Source organism: Crocodylus porosus, unplaced genomic scaffold (genome assembly GCF_001723895.1).
Source record: "Crocodylus porosus isolate Cpor-Errol unplaced genomic scaffold, CroPor_comp1, whole genome shotgun sequence".
Lineage (NCBI taxonomy): Eukaryota > Metazoa > Chordata > Crocodylia > Crocodylidae > Crocodylus > Crocodylus porosus.
This window is the reverse complement of record NW_017728943.1, coordinates 124,411,780-124,434,585: the sequence shown is the minus strand read 5'-3', so window position 1 is coordinate 124,434,585 and position 22,806 is coordinate 124,411,780. Positions and strand designations below refer to the sequence as shown.

General features: G+C 39.9%; 1 protein-coding gene across 5 annotated transcripts in view; it reads left to right on the top strand.

Moving 5' to 3' along the window:
• UTRN (utrophin) overlaps nucleotides 1-22,806 on the top strand; it is a 541,506-nt gene that overhangs the window by 494,763 nt on the left and 23,937 nt on the right. For 3 of the 5 annotated variants that reach the window (XM_019550130.1, XM_019550129.1, XM_019550132.1), the window contains 6 exons: nucleotides 6,712-6,848; nucleotides 8,946-8,984; nucleotides 9,240-9,305; nucleotides 11,876-11,941; nucleotides 20,999-21,157; nucleotides 21,572-21,815. In XM_019550130.1, coding sequence (XP_019405675.1) covers nucleotides 6,712-6,848; nucleotides 8,946-8,984; nucleotides 9,240-9,305; nucleotides 11,876-11,941; nucleotides 20,999-21,157; nucleotides 21,572-21,815 — 711 coding nt within the window. The remainder of the gene's footprint in view (nucleotides 1-6,711; nucleotides 6,849-8,945; nucleotides 8,985-9,239; nucleotides 9,306-11,875; nucleotides 11,942-20,998; nucleotides 21,158-21,571; nucleotides 21,816-22,806) is intronic. The other 2 variants (XM_019550131.1, XM_019550133.1) reach the window with 1 other exon arrangement.

Here is a 22,806-nt window from a genome sequence, read left to right as displayed (position 1 = left end):
TTTTACTTTCAATACCTCCTGTTCCGGTTAGATCACTACTAATTCTTTTACTCTCTCATTACTTTTCCTACAGTATGTGACTAGCAGCTTTTATAATTTAGCTTCCTCCTGACAAGTTGAGCTATCATAAATGACATGAGAATATACAAGTTTGTGTCTGTTTAGGAATTTCTTGTAACATTTCAAATGCACTTTTCTCTGAGGATTGCTCCTTTGTTTTCATAATTGTAGTTGACATTTTACCTTACAAAGAACCTGACCAACATTTTATTTCCCTGAAGAAACTCATAACATGATACGCAAGATGTCAGAGATTATTAGTCAAATGTTGGCCTGACCCCAGGGGAAAAATATGCTTCAGACACAATAAAGCTTACTAGGAACTGTGCCTCCTAGGATGCCTCCACTATAGCAATCCTCCAAAATACCTTAATTGTCCTTCACATTCAGAAGAGGCAGAGTTACCTTCTTGTTAATTTAAGCAGCATGTTTAAGTATTTTGGAAGCAACCCAATGGCATAGGAAAGGGTTCCTTCACACTGCCTTCATCCTGACAGGCTTATAGATGTGTGAAGCCTGACCCTGTGTTATTACCGAGATTACTTGGTTGGATGGAAAAAAGAGAAAAATAACAAGTGTGCTGAAAGCAGTTGCCGGTTTCAACATCATTTCCAGCTGCAGAGGCCAGAGATTCATCTATTCCTTAAGATTGGATAGCTGTTCAGAATAAGTCTTTGAATCCAAGCAGTTGTATGAAAGTGCCTGTTGTACCCTTTCCCTCCCTCTACCTGTATAACAGTTGTTCAGATATTAGGCCTAAGCAGTCTACTACAAGTTCACCAGCCTCTCTGCTAAATTAAAAAAAAAAAGGTTGCTCTTGGAATTGTGGAAAGATTGATTTCTGTATGGTATATTCTTAAAAAGCATTTTCAATCACAGCAAGACATAATGAATCTCTTTTCTTTGGTCTGTATTCTAAGTGAGAGACTGGCAAGAAACAACTGTAGCTAAAAATTAGAAAATCATCACTTCCAGAAAGGCCTGCTCATAGTGGTAAAATGATAAAATCTTTTCTTATGCGCCTTTGACAGTTTCATTTGTTTTCTTCCTAACTCATCTTTACTAGAATTAGTCAACCTTAAAAAAAAAAAAAAAAAAAAAGGCTATGGGATTTAAGCACATGTTTAAGTGCTGTGCTGTGTAGGAATGGACTTAAGCACATTTTAGCTTTAAACACTGCTTACATGCATATCTGACCCTGAGTCTTAAGCTCCCCTATTAGAACTTTTCACTTCTTGTACAACTACACGGGAAAGCTTTCCTATGAATTATGTAGTTTATAACTATTTTTGTATCTAAAGATCCAAACACCCTACATACGTAAAAGTTATTTTATTTAATTGTTAGACTTTGCTAATAAATAACTATTTTCTTTTCCATCCACTACAGTTGGACTGAGCACAGTGCCTGATTTTACAGGCAGAGGGGTACAAAACCCAGTGGTAACAAAACTCACTCAATCCTTTCTAATCTGAACTTTTTGTAAAGCTCTGCATCAGTTATAGAGGCTGAACAGTGCTGTGGTGCTCTGTAAAGGCTTGCTTGGAATTGCTTATCTGGAATAATTCAGTAGTGGCTTTACTACTTGTGAGTAATGAGGCTGTCCTGAACCGTGGGGCAGTAGATCTTCTTGCAGTCCAACTGCATTTCATGTTCACATACAATATGATACTTTCCTCTAGTGCAATCTTTTACTCAATTTGTGCAGTATCTGGCAGAGTCAGCAACCCAGTTTGTTTGGTACTACTTAAATATGTGTTAATATACATGTCAAACATGCATAAGAGGGATATAGACAATAATACTTTATTTTCTATATCCCTTCTGTACATGTTTGACAGAGTGAGTCTTCTACTCTTTGTCTCATTCACTGTGTTCTATTCAATCTAGAAAGTGGCTGGTATCCATAACTTCCATTCTCCCTGGACATGCATATCATCTGCCTGAATAGACTTGTAAAATGCACGGTGCTCTGGAACAGGAGTGCAATTAGAGTGGCTAATGACTGAACTGATTGAAATATCTAAGTCTCTACCAGTGAATCCTTCCTTGGAGTCCCAAGGAGGGAGCATGTGTGCTCTCTCCTGTTGAAAACTCCAAGGAAACCAGGAAGCAGTATGATGAACAGCAAGAGTAGGAGTGCATGGGAAGGAAGGAGCAATACGCAGCTCCCTGCATCACCAAGAGAAACCTGAACAGATTACAATATAGAAGCTTACTTGAAATGTTGTCTTGAAAATATCATATTTACTTAAATCTAAAATGAGCCCCCCATCAGCATTTTAGATTCACATAAAAATGGTGGGCAGAGGAGGGCAGGCAGCTGCTGTGGCTCTGACTCTGGCCCTGATAAGTCTTTATCACCAGATTAGCAAAACAATGGCCTCTCTCCATTAGTTCAAACTTCTTAAACAGTTTACCAGCTGATCTGTTGATTAGCTCCAAAAGCATTGTTCTGCCTGCCTGTCCCAATAAAATTGGAGAGAGACACACACACAGATACCTCTCGGCATTAGCTAGCACACCACATGCCTAGGGCCCTGGGGCTGAGGGCCATGCTGTAGGAGATGGGAGGGGGGGATTTCCAGCTTGAGCAGCGAGGGGTGGAGTAGGGTATGAAGAAGCCAGTAGACCCTGCTATGCCTGCAAATCTGTGCCAGAGCTGCTAATCTCAGCCAGGGAGCAAAGGGGGCAGAGAGCCCTGCCCAGCCCAGAGAGCATGCTGGGATACTGGGGGTGTCTGATTTAACTTAAACCAGCAAAGGGTCTGGGACAGACATTGCATAAATTGGTTTGACCCAAATCAGTTAAGTCTGATACTACATTCAACCAGGTTTATCTCAGACCGGTTTCAGCCATTTTCAGACTGGTTTATGTGCATTGAACATCTGTTTTGTTACAGGTTTAAACCTGTTTCTGATCACTTATGTGTAATGTCTGTCCCTAGCCTTATTGTCAGGCACAGCTCAGATCCAGCTTGGGCTGGATTCCCTCCCAGGCATGGAGCACATGGAAACTCTGTCTCCTGCCCAGCTAATCATCAGGACTGATACTTCTGCATGACCTAGGGATGAGCTTCCATGTGCTGTGCTCCAGGAGGGAGAGGGAACGGAGACCGAGTACTGTCTGACAGTAAGGACTGGCGGGGAGAAGCAGAGACTGCAGGGAGCAGCAGGGGAGGGAGCAGAAGTTGGGGGGAGGGGGGACAGAGGCTGTTGGGAGCTGGGAGTGGGAGGGAGGCAAGGGAAGCAGAAGGCAAGGGGGCCACCTGACCACCCAGCCACTATTTTCCCTGCTACAACAGTGGGAGGAGGACACATTTAAGACAACCCTCTGATAATTAGATTCTATACCTGGAAAATTTTAAAATTTATAAATTTTTCATATACAGAATCCAATTATTGGGGAGTCATAAATTAAGGGTTGACTTAGATGAGTAAATATGGTACTGTCTGGGAATATTTGTGTGACACTAATGTGAATTATGATTCTAGGAGATGCTAAATGTTTTCAATCACTGGTGCATGAATACGTTCACTGGTATAGTGGTTTGGCCCAGTGTTTATTTATATGTTGTAGTAATACCATGGGGCAGGATGCTATTGTGCCTAGACACAGTACAAAACCACAGCAAAGAGAAGACTTGCAGGGCGATTCTAATGCTGTGCATAGCAAGCTATGCATCGGAGGGGATGGGAAACCACACCGTGATTTTCAGTATCACTATATTATTGATGTTGTAGGGAAAGAATTGCAAAGCTGCTGATCTTTTAATTTAGATATTCAAGTTTGATTATAATAGTTCCATAGTAGTAGTTTTTTCCTGGTAAGCACTGTCTTCTTTCTGAAAAATTAGAACATCCAACATTATCATAGTTTCTTTTTACCTATATTCACAAGCTCTTTTTCAGTGTTTCCTGGCCTTTTGTTGTTTTAAAAATAAGTCTGACAAGGTTTAGATTGTTTTATTGGTTTTTAAGGTGTTATATCCATTTCAGTTTATTTGATGTATTATTCCGTTTGTTCCCGGTTGTGTATTGAAATGTACTGATGCTGACCTTTGTGTTATTCCATATTCTCCCCTCAAGACTTACAGTCACAGAGCTTTTTAGCCTTTTTGCATTGCAGCCAAAAAATGCAGCCTCATCTTTGTTGACTTGGTCATATTGAGGCAGTTGAGTCAAGACTGAAAAATATTTATTTGACTTAGTTTTCCACTGTGGATATGTTTGAGCTTCTGAAGTTGGTCTTGCTGTCATCGCTCTGGCTTTTGTGGAGTTGGCTTATTAGCGGAAGGAGCTGAGAAGCCATGTCATAAAGGAGCTGTACAAAACGATTGCTGTAGGTTTCAGTGCAAATTTTATCTGAGAGCTCCTCTTTGTCTCTTCTTTTGGCAGAAAAAAAAAGCCTCCTTGCACTCTAGGCTGCCATTTGAGTTGTATTGTATATTGCATTCACTTGTTTCTTCAGTGCAGCTTGCAAGGTGTGACTTATTCACAGTTAGTATAAAATATTCCCCCAACATACATATGATATCAGTATTTAGTGTGTTTCCTCTCTCCCTTGTCCCTTGATCAAATTGATCCTTCTAAAGAATTAAGCCAGGCTGTCATGCCAAATAGAAGGGTCTCCCAGAAGAACAGTTTGGCAAATTAAAAGGTATTTGTTTTTATAATGCACAAGAATTAGAAGTTCAGTTTATTGGCCTTGTAGCAGAGTCCCATCTGTCCAGGTTATTTAGTGTGAAAATAAGTAACCCTTTTAGATTTGAGTTCATTGTTCAGACCATCAGTGAGTACAGCAGATGCTTTCTGTAATGATCTTGTGAAGTCCTTTCATAAGCCCAGCTGCTTTCAATTTTGGGGGGTTTGCACACCTTAGAATTACAAAATTTGCTTGCTTCTCTACTGCTCATTGTACCCTTTGTTGTTCTTCAACGTCCTATGCAAAAACTGTTTCCAACACACATGGCTGTGTTGCATTTAATCATTTGATGTTTCATAAAAAAGATATAATGGCATATTCAGGTTGATTTACATTAAAATACTTACACAGGTGGGATGGGGAGATGCATATTTTCACAATGGAAAGTAAAATGCCAGAAAGGTTTGCCTGACTGAATCTGAAGTTGCCATAGTACTTAATGGAAAAAAATTGCAAGATTGAAAAATCTTTCATAGCTCTGCTTTTACTGGGGATGCCTATCAGCTTTAGCAGCACTTTATGCTGACATGCTTCTCCAAAAATAGAATGTATAGAAATTTGGTGATACCATATATTATGCTGGTTCATTTAATTGTATTTTGTGGGTGGATGAGTAGGAGAGAGAAACCTGAAAAATAATGGTTTGGAAAGCCTTTCTAGTATGTGGGCCAATGGATTTCATTGCAGCCTTCAATGAACAGCTGATACTGGAAGGAAATGGTCATTTTGATTTTGAAGTACAGTTAAAAGAATGCTGAAAATGTGACAAGTGGACCAGATGGGAACAGTATAAGTTTTTTAAAAAATCTGCTATTCCTTCCCTCTAGTTTTGGGTTTTTATTTTTTGGGGATTGGGGGGGAAGAATATTCATTCTTATACAACACCTAAAAAGTGTTTTTGTGTTTCCTTTCTTGCTTTTGTACCAAATGTTTAATAGGGAAAAATATTGATATGTTTGTAAAGGATAGCATCAGTGGAGAGAGAAGAACTGGCTTCTCTGATGTCAGTGCTGACTGTCACTTTGCATGTTTAGGCTTTAGGCATCTCATAGGTAGCATAGGTGTGGGAGTCAGGAGGCCAGAAAGCCTTTTTGGTTGTCAAGTGACCTGCTATATGGTCATGGACAAATCACTTCATTACCCCTGTTTCCCTTTTTACTCTTTGGCTGGCTGGTCTGTTTATTATCTCTTCCTATAATACCCAATACTGTAGAATTTTATTTCTAGTTGTAACCTCAGGGTACTATTACAGTACAAGTAATAAATAGGATTAGATCAGGTAACCTGAGGAGAAGGCATCACTAGTGGAAATAGTGCAGGAAGGGGTGCCTTAATTGTTTGGTAGATAATACCTTTTTAAGGCAATATTAAATCAATCACGATGAGTAGGCAATCTACTGATACTTCATTTCAGTCATCTGTCTCCTACGGTACTTTTTCAAAGCCAGGGTAGGAAGAAGGGTATTGGCACTTATTTTATGAATTGAATCAATAGAATATACTTCCTTACCAACACTCATATAAAGGAAAATGAATCAAAGAGGCTAGTGTTCTTGTGCTCCAGAATAGGTGCTAGTTAAGTGAATGCTTTCCTTTTTTTGCAAACACATTGGTTATAGTTCTGAATAAATCAACTTTTCCTTTTTTAAATTTGTATATAATTTCATGGGCCCATTTTTAGTTACTTTATATTTTAGAAAATAACTGATAATGAAACATTATTATGAGGTTTAAGTACTGCTGAATTGTCAAGCTAGCATAAGAGAATTTAGAAATGTGTATTTCCACTATTTCTGCTACACATTTCAGCATTGTCAGCCCTTAAAATCACCAGCATTTAGAAGTTCTTTTGTGTATGAGTGTCATCTCTTCCAATGTCATTTAAGCATCCATATAGCCCAGTGCCAGTTAGAAGTGTTTACTAATATTATTCTTCTAAAATTTTAGACAACATCTGGAGAAGATGTGCGGGACTTCACTAAGGTGCTAAAGAACAAGTTCCGATCAAAGAAGTATTTTGCTAAACACCCGCGACTTGGCTACCTACCAGTGCAAACAGTTCTTGAAGGCGATAATTTGGAAACGTAAGTTTGAATATGGGCAACGTGAGGTTTACCAGTTCTTTTGTTCATTCCTTCATTCTCTTTTATAGCTAGATAGATAGAGTCTACCACCACCGTGGATATCTAAATGAGGGAGTATCTTCTTCGAACCATTTTTATACAATTTATTTTGCACACAACCAATTTATAAATATGAAGTTCCTCTTCTAGAGATGTTCGGATTTTTTTTACTTGCCTTAGCAAACCAGATTTAATAATGGTTACTCTTAGAAAAAAATTAAGACGCACCAGTAAGATAAGACTCATTCTATTGATTAACTTTTCCTGACATCCTGGAATTTCAGGTCGGAGTAGAATTGTTTATCATGTTTATAGGACAGTATGAACAGGACTTCAGAAAGTGAATGAAAACTTCCTGTGCAGGGAGGTGAAAAAAAGAAAGAACCTTAAGGCTAAGCACAGATATTCAGGGAGGTTAGGGGGGAGATTAGATCTTGTTCAAAATGGCCACCTGATCTAAGATAAGTCAGGATGGGGTAGCTAGCAGGGGCATTGGGGGAATGGGGCCAGGAATGCAGGGCTGGGGGATGGATTGGTGGGATCAGGGATGCAGGTGGCATCTGCAGGGGGTACCTGGCATACAGGAGGGTTTGGTGGGATTGGGGAAGCTTGCTGGGTCCACTGGGACATTTGGGGAGGACCAGGGGCAATTTTTGGCTGCTCTGTAACCCCTGGAAACCCCTCCCCCACCCCACCCCTTGCACCGGGACTTACTTCCTCAGCTTCTGGCATCAGTGAGTGCTGATAAAACTGGTGACACCCAGAGCAGCCTTCAGGATGAGGGCTAGGGAGGCTGGCTGGTCTAAGGTGGGGAGGGGGAGGGCAAAGGGCCAGGGAGCTGAAAATAGTGGTGGGTAGGAGGGGAGAGGTGAAAAGTGCAGCCCTGGGCCTGGGGCTGGGGCTAGGGCTGCATAGGTAACTATACAGAAGTTCCATGACTGTGTCTAACCTAGATCGAGTGAGTCTGATACTACATCAGTCCCAGTCTCGATTAATAGATTTATAGATTGTAAAGCTGTAAAGGACCTTGGAAGATCATCGGGTCCAGCCCCCTGCACCAAGCAGGAAAGGTAACTGGGGGGTCATCTTAGACTGGAATTTTTACACCGGTCTGTGTGCTCAGAACTTCTGTGCAGTAATGGGTTTAGATGATTTCCGGTCACTGAGACCGGGTCCGAGTGTAAGATCCATACCAGGGTGAGCTAAGTTACATCAGGTGATCATTTTGAACCATATTTAACCTCCCCCTATCTCTTGTGAATGTCTGCACTTAGCCCAAGAAATGAAGGTACACATTTAAATGGCAAAGTATATATCAGGATTTTAGTTTGGTGCCAGCTTTCAAATGTCATTATTTCTTGCATAAGAAGTCTTAAACTAATGCTTATTAAATAAACAAACAAACAAAGCAAGTTGCTTTGCCATAACCAGATGCTGCCAATCTTGCCAAGTTTTGGGACAGCAGGGAAAGATGTCTGTTTATCCAGCTATGTGGGAGGCGTATATATGGTTTGCTTACATAATGTTGCTGTAGTCAGTGCTGTTCATACTTTCCTTTCATAAGCAATAACACATCCATAAATATTTTCTCTTTAAAAGAATCATCAGTCACGTCATAGAGTACTTGCTTGCATTTCCTATTTGATGTTCAGTCAAAAAATAAGCTTTCCATATAGTGGCATTAACCTTCTTTTTGCATTTTAATTTTTTTTCCTGCAAGGATGCACTTTTATAAGTTCACTTTCATCAATAGCCTTAATCAATAGTCCCAGCACTTAAAGGAAAAAAGTCTAAACCTAAGATTACATCTGTGATGCTGTTTTGTATTTTTTGATACTGTTAATGCATTTTAACATCCTTTGTATCAGTTAATCTCCTGTCTTCTACATGGCACATTGCAGTCTGTGTAGCTGCTGCTTTTCTGTCATACTTGTTGCTGATGTAAAACATCTGGGTACGCTGATGGTTAGATAGTTTGTGCTTTTTCACCTTTCTATTACTACAGTAGCATTAAAGTTTTTGTTCTGTCGTTTCCTTCTCTTTTTTTCTTCCCTGCAGTCCTATCACACTCATCAGTATGTGGCCAGAACAGTATGAGTGAGTATGCACAACCCCTGTGTCTGGAAAGCTAATATGCTGACTGTTCCCTTAAAGCTGAATAGTGGCTGGCCTGTTTGTTTAACCTGCTGCATGCAGCTGGCTAAAACTCTCCTAACGTTCTTTTTAAACAAACAAATGAAATAAAACCCCTTTTTTATCAGTCTAATATATTCAAAGAAACACTTCTCTTGCCCTGTAATTTGAGTATGTTAGACACTCTTAAAATTATGTTTGATTATTTTCTCTTAATAGCCCTTCCCAGTCTCCACAGCTATTTCATGATGACACACACTCCAGGATAGAGCAGTATGCTACCAGGTAAGAGACATACAGACTTCATATGGCTGTCACCTTATATAACATCCCACTATGTTTTGATCCCTGCTGAGTTGAATATATTTCATGCTAAGTGGACATTTTTTATTGGAGAGGGAAGAACGGCTTCTCTAAACCCAAGGTTAAATTGCATCTTTGGGAGCTCAAGAGTTATCCAGGCTAAAATTTGATGCATCTGCTTCATTCAGTATCATTAAACCTGTCATCAGTCAAGATGGACTGGATAGTATTATAGCATTACTCTGAGGTGTTACTAGAACATTAGCATCCTTCTGTTTTGTCTTCCTGTGTCTTACCTCTGATGTGACTCATCATCATACATAAACCTACTACAGGATAAATACTTCTTCTTTAGCCACATGTATTATTCATTTTGACTTCAGTGGCTAAACTAATACTAGTAATTGACAGTGAACTTTAGAGGAGGGCAAAATAATTAAGAAATAAAGTGACTTCTAATTTGTTCTTCAAACAAACTGAGACTGTATGGAGTTCAGTTGCATCTGTTTTTTTAGGTCAGGGTAAATGGTATATTAGTCTTCAGAATAAACTCCCAAAAAATGCAGTAATCTCAGGCTTGAGTCATGTAAAAAGTAGATGAGACATAGCTCTTAATACTTCTTTGGGGAACAGTCTCAAATCAGCCATGGAAAAGGATAAAGTGACTTTGTCTCAAGTGTCTTGAAATTCTAAGAGATTTCTGTATGGTACATGCTATCTCCTTTGGGAAAGAATTGCTGACAACTGTTAGTAAATATATGGTATATTTTTTACCAGAAATTTGTCTTGGCGTAGTTCATAACTCTTGGGGACATAATATCATTTGTTACAGATGCTTTCTTAGAGCCACTTGAGGCAAAAATTGTATTTCCACGTTAAACAGTGATATTTCATTCCAAATCAAATTTGTGAATTGTCATAAATATGAGACATATAAATATGATTCTCTTTCCACCCTTCACTCTGAAGACAATTTGGGGTTAGCACCCTAGCACATCTTTTTAAGACAAAGTGACTTGACTGCCTGGATACGCTCAATTCCACATTGTTTATGGACAGTCCTTTTCTCTCTGGCCAGGACAACTGGGAAGTTGAGCACTGGTCAAAAATACTCCAGAGCCTCTCTGGAGGTTTGTGATTACAATTTACCTTCAAACAGCAGAGAAGCTGATTTATACCTAAAACAGAATCTTCCACATTTTGCTTTAGATACTTTTGTTGTGGTTCCCAGTCTACCCAAATTTCATTTCTGTAGCTTTAAAAGAGAAATGCAAAGCATGTATTTACTATGCCAGACTGCTTGATGCTGACTGTCTTGCCATTACATTATTTATCTGCAAGTACCATAAAGGAAAAAAAAAAGACAGCTTCAAAACCATTTTAAAAACAGCTTAGCTGTATGGGCAAATGCAAACAGAAACGCAACAATTACCCATACAAAATGGATAAATTAACACTCAAGATGTTACCTGATACCAGTGACAACTTCATAATTTTCATTTGACAGTTAACATGTTTGGTCCTTCTCCTGTAACCATCAACAGCAAAGCATCTTATTAAGGGCTAAAACTGTAAAATAACTAATTGCATGGAACAGATGCCATTTATGTAGAGAAAAGAGCTTCTCTGTTTTTGGCACTTATGCAGAATTTAGATTTTATTTCCACCTGTGTAGCTATACTTGCCCTCCATTTCCCTGCAAAACATGCTCAGAAGCCTCCCTTCTGCCCACACATGGTCCATGGGGAAAAAATATACAAGTTGGTGTGTAATAGCCAGTAAATCCCCAGAAGTGTGGTCAGAATAAAACTGACTAGTGACTGCTTGGGGCCAAAGGAGCAGGAGAATGATGGCCCTTCCACCTTTTAACTTATTAGCCTGTGGGTTAGTCACTTAACTCAGGAGTCACAGACCCAGCTTTTGGAAGCAGGGAATGATTTTGGACTCACACTTCCCAGCAAAGTGCATCATGCCATGGGTTAGATATTGCCCAGCTCACTCTCCAACCCTTCTCTTGAAACTGGTCTGCTGAAGAGCCAAGAGGAGGAAAAGTGTGGTCAGTGGGGAGGACACTTCCTTGAAAGAAAAAGGACCCCTAGGGCCCCTGCCCCGGCTGCCAGTGATGCATACTAGGATTGCTGCAGTCTAATTTAATGCAAGTTGTAAATTGTCTGTATAGTCTCTAGGTGCCTTGGAGTTGCCTAGAATCTTGGAAATTACAGAAGGCCTACATTTTATTCTTTATCCTTAGAGAGAGAATGGTTTACAGGTTTCAGTACATCTTATGAATACTCCTTACATGGAGAAAGAGGGAATTTCAGTTTTTGTAGGTCTTTTGTTTCACTGTATTTTTAATTATGTTAAAAACCTGAAGCCCCTATCATTGATTATAGCGTAAGTTAAAGTCATCATTCAGCTAGGTTCTCTCTCTGTGTGAACAACCAGTGACTTAAGAACTTAGACCCATCACCTGTTACAACCAGATCTGAAGCATTTTAGGTACTAGTCTGATCTCTATGGTTTCCCATAGTCACATTACCCCTTTTTTTCAGGCTGGCCCAAATGGAAAGGACAAATGGCTCTTTGGTCACAGATAGCAGCTCTACCACAGGAAGTGTGTAAGTAAATCATAGAATTAGAGCAACTGGGGGAGGCCAGCTCTCTAGTATAATCTTCATTGTTTGCAACACTGAATTTTAGATCCAGTTAAAGAGAATAATCAGGACACTAAAAACACTTACATAAATTTCATGCTTCCAGAAAGTAATGGCATAAACTGGCAATATTTATTTAGCTGGAGGCATCATTTAGGCTGTGTACAGGCATTGGTTTTTCCCGGGAGAAACCACGAGTGTACAGATGTTCAGGATTTTTCTCCCATAATAAAAATGGCTGCTCCAAGAGAGAAATAACTTAGGAACAATCAGGGTTAAATCACTCCTAAGAGAGTTTCTCCTGGAAGAGGAAACATCTGTACACCCAGGTCCTGTGCACTACTGCTGTTCTCTCTCCTACACATGCTGAGATGTGTGCATAGGGTCCCTCTGGCTGTGCAGTGTCAGCACTGAAGGCTCTCTGCTCTTCAGGGACTCAGCACTCAAATGTGTATTTAGGTGTCCCCAGAAAAGTGTTTCTACCAGAAGATGGCAAACTTCTTTGGGTAGATATGATATCTTTTATTAGACCACCTGAGTAGCTGGGGAAAAATGTTCTTTGCAAGCTTTCGAGCACAAGCGCCCTTCTTCAGGCATAGGAATGGAGATCTCAGAACAGCAGAGGCACCCTATACCTGACAAAGGGTGCTTGTGCCCGAAAGCTTGCAAAGAACCTTTTTTCTAGCCACTCAGTTGGCCTAATAAAAGATATCACATCTACTCAAAGAAGCTTGCCTGCCTATGTCCTTAGACCAACACAGCTACAACCAAAAACTCTACCAGAAGCACAAACCTGGGAGAATTCTCCCAGATTCCTTGAACTTGCATATGCAGCCTTAGTGAAGTGAGCAGTTCTTCTCCAAGAAATCAAGTCACTTCAACTGGAAGAAAAGCCCGTATAAAGTCATTTAAATCTGTGTTTCTTTCCCAGCTTTATCCATTAATTTGAAAGCAAAATGTATTCGGTGAGGTAATATAGGGTGCTGGAACAGTCTTGTTACGTATGCTTATGTTTCCATTCTTCATTTTTAGCTGCCATTGGCCCATCTGCCCTTAGAGATGAATATAAAAAAAAATGCTTTTATTGATTTATTATTTTGTATATATTACTGTCATTTAATATTATTTAATATATTACTTTACTATAATATTATGTTTTAAATAAGCGAATGACAAAATTATTGCAGGACGTATAGGATAGTTTGCTTGTAAAAAGGATTTGAGATATTTTTTTCTTATCAAAAGAAAAATACTACTGATTTTTTTTTAATGGATTGTGTGATTTACTTTCCACCATTTAAAACATGTTTTTCATATATTCTGGTTTTCTCCACCAATACCTAAATCATGAGTTTTATGAACTAAATCAGTTTAAGAGGATAGATCTAGCTGTTGAATTTGTTTGTAATGCTTTTGATTCTTGCAAGGGAAAGATAAAGAGGTGTTTTACTTTAAAATGCATGTATTTATTCTTTCAAAATATAATATATTATGGTTATTTCAAATAATTTGTTTTTCGAGGTACATTTAAGCTAACTTTTAAGTTATCTGACCTGTTCTGGCCTCCTTAATAATGAGGTCATACACTATTGACATGAAGCCAAGCAGCCCTTTTGATTCATATGAAAAAAATCACAAGTGCATTACCATTTGATCTCTGTACAGGGAAAGTGAACTGCTCATACACTTGGTTCAGCTGTTTATTTATTTAATTTATCAAATCAGGTGAAGAAGCAAGAACTACATACATTGTAATCTAAATCAATGTGTGCATATCACCTGTCAACTTAATTGGTAGTCATTTGATTATCATTAATTATCAATCAAAGTCAAACACTTGTTGTCTTCCATTTCTTCTAAAGCTTTTAAACCTTTACATTTCATGGATATAAAATTATCTGCAAGTTTCATAATACAAGATAATTCAGTATGTTTACCATGCTGCGTGTACTAGGTGGACTTTAAAATTTGAGTCTTGGTCCTGTAGGCAGTGTAATAAAAAGGGACTGATAGATAAAATAAGTGAAATGTGTGGTCACACATTTCCCAAAGTAGAGCCACAGGTATTGAGAAAGGCAGCAACATTTGCTCTTTTCTTTCCAGTTGCATCCCAGTGCTGTTTGCAGATGTTTCTCAGGCTTTTATTGAAATGTGCCTGAAGAATTAGGATCCAGATTTCAATGCCTAAAACATTCAGAGGTGTATTGATTCAGAGTTCTGGCTGGGCCCGTTACATACATGGCAATGAAAGTCAGATTCACCCAGAATTACCACCCCTTGACCCATCACTCCCTTCCCCCCACCCCCAAAGTAGCTGAGGAATTGGGAATCTGGATATTTGGTTTAGGACATGATTCAGACTTAAATGTGTTAATAGTTTGAGTGAAGTACAGGTGGATGCAAATAAACTAAACTTTATAGGGAGTTTATCCTTTAGGTCCACATTTTTCAGTTTGTGTCTTAATGTATTTGGGCAAAATCCCATTTTCTTAAAGCACTTTGTTGCACTTCAGGGAATAATTACTGATCTGGAAATCAAGTTCTGAGCATCTCATAATCAGGCTTTCTTCTGTGATGTTATTTTATCAGTTCCTGAGAGTCCTTCAGTTTATTGCAAACCTGTAATAGGGACAAAGTCACATTTAATACTGGAAAGCTGCTACATCTGTCTTGTCTGCTTAACCTTCTTATTAACAAACTTGTTAACACATTTCATGCTCAAAAGAGCTTATATAAGAAGACTTCTGGATTTGAATGACAATGGGAAAATTTCAGCCATCAGTTAAATAGCAGAAGAGATTTGGCAGCAATATCTGGAGCGTGCTGTAAGCTTAACTGGTTGTTTCACAGAATTTCTGTTTCCTCCTTATTTCTCACTCTGACTTTGTTATTCCAAACTTACTATGATTTTCCCTTCTCTAAAACTCTGTTCTCCTAAACTCATGTATCTTGAACTTCATTAAAATAAACATTTTCCTTGATTAAACCCTATTGGCTGAAAGCATGGAAGATCTTTTGTGCCAAAACCTCCCTAATGTAAACACAGTATTTTGATGTTAATATTTTAAAAGAGGGGAATTTTTTCACTACATGTCCCTTACCACATGTTTTGGAAGAAAATTCTAAGCATTTGGACAATCCTGCTATCTTAAATTTTATGGGTAAATTTTGTTTTAGCAAATACATATAAAACTAATGGATGTTTATTTTTAAACTAGATTGATCTTTGATGAATATAAAGTGAAAATGATTGGGGAAAAAATATTCTTTGTTCTCATAGAGACCCTGGTCTTCCAGCTTGAGAAACACTCATTTATTTTAATTAAAAGAAAATGAATATTGTTGGGAAAACAGAATGTATACTTGTGTACTAAAGTATTGTGATAATGGAATATAATGATCAGTGTGAAGCAATGGGCCAAATCTTAATATAGTATTACAAAGTTTTGATTTATGTTGACATAATCTCTAATTTTTAGACTTTTGTGAAATGAAAGATGTTAAGATTCATAATGCAGGTAATTTTCTGCATTAAGCCTCCTTGTCAAATCCACCAGGACATTTTATGTAATAGAGATGTGTGCTAGAATTATTTAGAACATACAGTTCTTATAATAATGATACCTGTTTCATTGACCTCTTCCCTGCCAGCCTCCTACTCTGTCTGCTATATTGCTGAATGCTATTTGCACTTTACTGAAAAGCATCTTACCTGAGAAATTCAGCAGCACAGCCAGTAGGAGTCTCCTCAGTGTATAATGCTTAAATCATTTAATGGCATTTATGCATCTGACAAACATCAAGTTAGAGTAAGAAATTAATTTTAGTTTGTAATCAAATCAAGAAAAGAATAGAGAAGGAAAAGTAAAAGGGGGGAGAGAAGTTTGAAAATCCTGTTGAACCTTCAGGGTTTTGATATTTCTTGGGGCACCGCTAAGTTAAAAAACAGTTTCTGCAGGCTGGAATATGTGATGTGTAATACGAGAGCCACAATGAAAATGAAAACAGGGGAATGTAATTACCACAAGCACATCCAACTTATAGCATACAATTTAATTTATTATCCGCTTCTCTTAATCAAATAGAATCAAGAATACACAAGGGCACAGGACGAGTCTGTCAGAAAATTGGATCTTTTTTTTAACAGCTTCTGAAAGTCATGGATAACTGCACTCACTTGCCCTTTGCTCCCCACACTCCTTTTCATGTAATAGAACCATATCCCTATTTGAAGGCACGCACGCACGCACGCACACACACACACACTTTAAGTGCAGATCTCCATGGGGTTTTTTCCTGTGATGCCTCTCTTGAGTCTTACTTTCCTACAGGTCTTTTTATATAGCCTCGTTAGTGTTGTGATTTTGCTACCTGCGGAGGTACTAAACACTTATCTGCTGTGGTCTGATGTACCATTCCTTTTCATATTTCTTCCTTGGACCCTATGTAGGCTGAAAATCTTTAGGGAACTAACTCCTGAAATAGAATAAAGAATTAATTTTTCAATACAGTGCTCTTACTCTGGTTGCTGCTTACCATCTTCCATCAGTTCTGGGGAAGAAAGAGTGCTAGATTTACAGTATGAAAATACCTTTTGCTGGAGTGCTTTTGCTATCTCCTTGTCTTGTAGGTCACCATGAAGCCCTGTGTTGGAACTTCTGAGCTAGAAATAGATCTGTCTTAATTACTGTCATGAGATTTGTTAGTGTAGATGCAAGGTCCTGTCTTTCAGATAGATAATTTGGCAAGACAGACAGAAGGCAGGAGAGAGACTCTGGGCAAAGATTTATTTTTTCCCCCTTAAATATATTTCTTCCTTTTTTCAGGTGATCATCGATAGGGAATTCTATCAGTCACTGAGTATGTTGCTTAAATGGACAAATCACCAATCTTTGTCCTCTATGTTGCATGTGAGATTGGCACAGTGAGAGAGAAAGGGTACTGTTTGCTCCATATTGAATTAATATGGTTGTGGATTCTGAAATAAGAAAATAAGTAAAGTTCTTCATGGACCGTTTGTATTTAACGTCATCCACACACCAGCTAGTGGCAGTGCAGTGAAGAAGCCATGAGCAATTATTTTCAAATTAAACTTTCTAGTTGTTTATAAATCTTCTGGTAAAAATATGCAGGTTAAACAGAACACTGAGCTTTGACAGAATTTAATCATGTAAGATCTGAGCTTTGTGAACACTTCAAAAAGTGCTATTTTAGGTATTCAATCTAACTTTGTTTAATGAACAAGTCTAATTTAGACAAGTCTTTCGGTATCTATTTCAAAGCTGATTAATCAACCTGAAATATTTGATACTGTATATCTCCTGAACTTGTCTCCCTTAAGATGAGAATGTCCCTTGAACAGTATTTAAGGAGCAACCTTCGTTGCAATGGGTGCTTTTTTTTCAAGGTGGTCAGTGAAACGCATGGACAAGCTATGTTAGGACAAAATACGTTAGGACCTGTTCCAAACTTCCAATAACTACAATAGCCTTTGAAGTAGGTTATTAGTTTGTAACTAAGTCGTTAGTTAGTAACAGAACAAGCAAATGAGAGTTTCATCAAGATCATTTAATTTGCTCCAAGCATAAAAAAATCAGGAGCTTGTTCTTCCAGATAAGAAAAAAAAACCCTGTTCTTTGTCTTCATTGGCTGACTTTGTTCATCAGCTTTCTCTTTTGTCTTTGAAGGATTTAAAAGCACACACAGTCCCAAATAAGTATGTGTATATTAAGTGGAAATAATATATAAATGTCTTATTCTTTATTGGTTTGCCTGTAAAGATAAAGACCAGGGCAGCAATCACGTTGTCATATATTTTCAAGGGAACAGTTGCTAAAGATAATATAGGAATCACACGTAGGAATGAGTGCATACCATTTTGATTCAGCTTGAGAGTAGATGCTTTCAACAGCAACTTTCTTTCAGTTTTCACTTTAAGCTTCAGTAAGCTTAATAATTTATAACAAGAACCTACTGGAGAGACAATTACACAAATGGGGAGTATAATGTGAAGGAGCTTCTCATCTGCTACTCTTGTAGCTAACTTTGTACCATAAATGAGCACATGTGCAGAGAAATACTGTAAATTGGAATGAAAGACAAGACCATCATCAGAGATGAATTGTTAGTTTTTTTTCACTTATAATGCATATTCATTAGGCAATACTTAATGATGAAACTTTATTTTCACATCTAAATGACAAATCAAAGTGTAGAATCCCATCTAATGACTTATGATACTGAGTAGAGAAGTGTTTCCATATTAGTCTAACTTACAGAATCATAGAATCAATGAGTGGGAAGGGACCTAGACACATCATCTAGTCCGACCCCCTGTCATGGGCAGGAAGGAGCACTCGGGGTGGAAGGGGTCATAAGACCCCAGCCAGGTGCCTATCCAGACTCCTCTTGAAGTTTTCCAGGGAAGGTGAGAGCACCACCTCTCTGGAAAGCCTATTCCAGGCTCTGGCCACCCTTACAGTGAAGTAGTTCTTCCTAATGTCTAACCTAAACCTATCCTCCCTCATCTTGTGGCCATTGTTCCTGGTGACTCCAAGGGGAGCCCTGGTGAACAAACTTTCCCCGAGTCCCTGCTGGTGGCTCCTGATAAAGTTGCAGGAGCCACAAGATCCCCCCTCAGTCTCCTCTTGCAGAGACTGAAGAGATTCAGGTCCCTCAGCCTCTCATAGGGCTGGCCACAGAGGCCCTCAACCATATGAGTGGTCTCCTCTGGACCCTCTCCAGGTTCTCCATGTCCCTGGGGCCTGGGCACAGCCGCATGGAGCAGAACAGCAGTGTGTGGCACTGCTCAGAGCCATCAAGCAGCGGGTAGGACAGCTGCAGCTGGACTCATGTCCCGATGCTAGGATGGAGCTGCTGCCAGGACAGAACTAGTGGGGCAGGCAGGGACTGCGGGTCAGAGTGAGGAGCAAGGGCTGGGGCAGCACACTGGCATATCAGTGCTGTTCAGCGCCCCACATCCTGGTGAGCAAAAGGGGCAGGGGCAGCTCTGATTTTTCTATGATTAAAAAAACCCAAAAGCAAACACCAAAGTGTATAGATATTTAGAATTTGTTTTATTATGATGATAGAGGCATTGGTAGGCTTCCAAAATGCTTTAAACTTGTAAATATATCAACAAAACATTGCTGAACTGACCTCTCTCTATATAGCGATATTTCATGTTAATCATGGAAGATCATGGATTTTGGGTATTGTAATACGAGAATTTGGGGTTTTTATCAGAGATTTTGCAATTTTCAAACGGAACACCAAGATCCCTTCTGGTGAGGCAAGTGGCAGGACCCAGGCAGAGGAGCCTACCCAGGACCAGCACTGGGGATCCAGCTGGAAGGCAGATGAGGTGGCTGACCTCCTGGCCATTTGGGGCCAGGAGGACATGCTTTGACAGTTTGAAGTGGGCCACCACAAGGAGTACATCTGCCCAGATGGCAGAGCGGGGACATGACAACAGTGCCGCCTGAAGATCAACTGTGCTGCCACAACCCACTGGCAGCTGGCTGAGGAGTGCAGGTGGCTCTGCTGCAGTGCCCAAACCACAGCTCAGGTAGCCTTGTGGTCCCTGTCTAGGTCTGGCAGGAACGCAGCCATGGGGCCTCAGGTTCAAGGGGGCAGATGCTGTCTCAGGTGACAGCAGGTCACAGCCAGGCAGCAGCCTTCACTGCCAGAGTGATACAGTGGGTAGAGGGTGCAGGGGCCACTCCAGGTTTGGGCTGGTTCAGCAGTCCAGTTGGCACAAGGGGCTAGTGTCCCCAGATACCAACTGGCTGGGCCTCAGAAAATCCTGAGGGCAAGTAACCCTGAGCTGCCCACTACGGCACCTTTTTATACCACTGGGGCCAGCACCTGGAGCCTGTAGCTCCTCCTGGCTGAAGATCTGGGAGGAGCTGGACAGGGCCAGTGTTCCTCAAGTGGCATAATTTGCCCCGCACCAAGATGCATGTTCAAGTGCACTTGCTGAGGCACAAGTCTCTGGCACAAATCCGTGCTGCTGTTATTTGAGCTGCTGCAAACACATGTGTGTGCATGTGTGGACGTGCCCATAGGGTACAAAAAGAGTGGGCATGTAGAAAAATAGGCTCAACAGAATGGTCTAGCCATAACTGAGACATTCAGGTCTTTCAAGTAATTTCTCCTTTGACCACAGGCAAGACAAGTTAATTATTTTAAACATGAATGGATTGTATTCATTAGAAGTAATCTCGTACTTCCCTCAAGAACCTGATGTATCACTTACGTGAACTCCACAGTCGGGACCAGTTCCAGCCAGTGTCTCCTTCCTTCTCATGTCACTGCCAGTCCACCCTATAGAACCCCCAATCTGCCTTTCTTTGTGGCAACTTTTCAAACCTCTGCCCATGTGAAAAGTACTGTGAACACTGCTGTTTGTAACTTTTACAGGGTAGGTAGAGTATGAGGCTTACTGTTTTCTCCTGCCTGAGACACGGTGCCAGCTATTTACTGTTGAAAGATACAACAGCTGTCAAAAAACCAACATGGTGTGCCTGTGCGCACACTCACACTCTCTCCCTCTCTCATTCTCTCTCTCTCTCTCTCCCCCTCTGTCTCTCCCCCTCTCTCTTTCACTTTAAGGCATTTGAAATCGGTCATTGCTGACTCACCACTTTTTCAGCCATTTGGATTTTGGCTTATTTGCTTCTTATAGAGACATCAACAGCTATTGTGCTTTCCTTGTGCGTTTCAAATAAATTAGCCCCAGAATGATGCAGAAGGATGTTTCTTTCTCATGTATTAGGTTGTGGTGTTTATATATCTTTTTTAAATTGCAGAATGTTTGTCAGGAACAAGTCAGCAAAATGTTGATGTATCTTGTTCACCCACACACAGCTGTGACAAGAGTTATACCCTAAACTCTTGGCAGTTCACATACCTCTCCTCAAGCCATCTTTTTCTTTTTTTTTAAGACAAACTTAGCAGAGCTGTTAGCTTAGTGGCATGTGTGTGTGAGTGATTTCCATCTATGTTGCTTCATTACTCTAGGGAAGATGAGCATGCCCTTATCCAGCAGTACTGTCAAACTCTGGGAGGAGAATCACCAGTGAGCCAACCTCAGAGTCCTGCTCAGATCCTGAAGTCAGTGGAAAGGGAGGAACGGGGAGAGCTGGAGCGCATCATTGCTGACCTTGAGGAAGAGCAAAGGTCTGGTCATCTTCCCTTTCTGTACCTCAACTTTAAGTCATCTTTAATCATAAACAAGCCATTTTATCATGGTTGCATAAAATGAGAGAAGAACCAAAAGAATCACTGAAGTCAGAGATTCTAGTAGGAGTTGGAAAATCAAACACTCTGAGCAACACAACTCTTTGCAGACAAAGCTCCTGGGGTTGGGTAAACACTCTTCCTTTCAGTGAGTAGCTGTTTCACTCCTACATCTCTGTGCTGCTGTTATCATACACTTGGAGTTCAGACGGCATCTTAGGATAAGCTATTTAAACCTCATAGATGCAGATGATGAAAAGATTTACTAGATTAGGGACGAGATTTTAAATTTCTTTTCCACATATATTGTCATGAAATGTAATCTTCCCTATTTTTCCTCATTAATTGTATTAGGAACTTGCAGGTGGAATATGAACAACTAAAGGAACAGCATCTTCGGAAAAGCATAAACCCTCTCGGGTCACCCCCGGACTCCGCTGTATCTCCTCTGCACACTTCTGAAGATGCTGAGCTCATTGCTGAGGCCAAACTCCTAAGGCAACATAAAGGTCGCCTGGAGGCCAGAATGCAGATATTGGAAGATCACAATAAGCAACTGGAGTCTCAGCTTCACCGGTTACGGCAGCTACTTGAGCAGGTAAATACACAACGGCACACAGCAGCACCCTCTGCAAACTTTGGTGTGGATGAGATGGCTTTCAAGTCTGCAAACACATATTCAGTGGACATTTCAATTTACTTTAGTGCACTCAGTGTTCACACAGGGGTTCAACAAAGTGTGTATATATTTACTTTCACTTCTAGATATATTTGTAATAGCCAAAATCAAAACTGAAGCAAAACGATCTTCAGAAATTCCCTGCCATTTTTTTCTTAAAATAGACCATTTTGTGTGACAAAGGGTTCTTAGCACCCTGCAGCTGTCTGGCAACAGGCAAACTACAGCTGATGATGCTGATAATGAGTGACATGTGGCATTACTATCAAGGCATTCGCTTTCCAGAAACTCAAGAAACATCTGTGACAAGTTCAGCACAATGCAGGCAACAACATACAAGTATAGTGCTTGTTTTCAAAGTAACTGAAAAAGGTAAAAAAAAAATATACCCTCCTACAACCATTCATCTCAGCCACACAATGCATCCATTTAGTCCACAGCTCCCTATAGCTGAAGTTGGGCACCGCACCTTTTTCAGAGTGACAATGACAGAGATGACCACATCAAGCATCCTGGCCTTAAAATGGAAAAGATAATTCCAAAGAAAAGCCTGGGAAACTAGACTGTTCCTCCACTAGCTCTTTTGAATCATGTATGTACCTGGCAGTATAGGTACAACTGAATGTGACAGATGCAGCCTTCTTGCAAATCTCAGTGGTGTTTGGGATCTTATTTTACATCTTGCAACATGGACTCACTTGTATTGGTATCACTTGCAAAATTTTACCTGGCTAGAGAAAGAATTGGCTTGTAAGGACTGGCTTGGTTTTTCTATTTAAACTGTAGGAATCTGGATGACTTCAGAAGTTTGCATCACTGTTCTTTTTCAGATTTGATTCAGATAAACTGAAGTTCAGTGTGACACATATTCCTAGTCCCTCATGGGCCAGATAGGTGTCCTCAGCTGGTT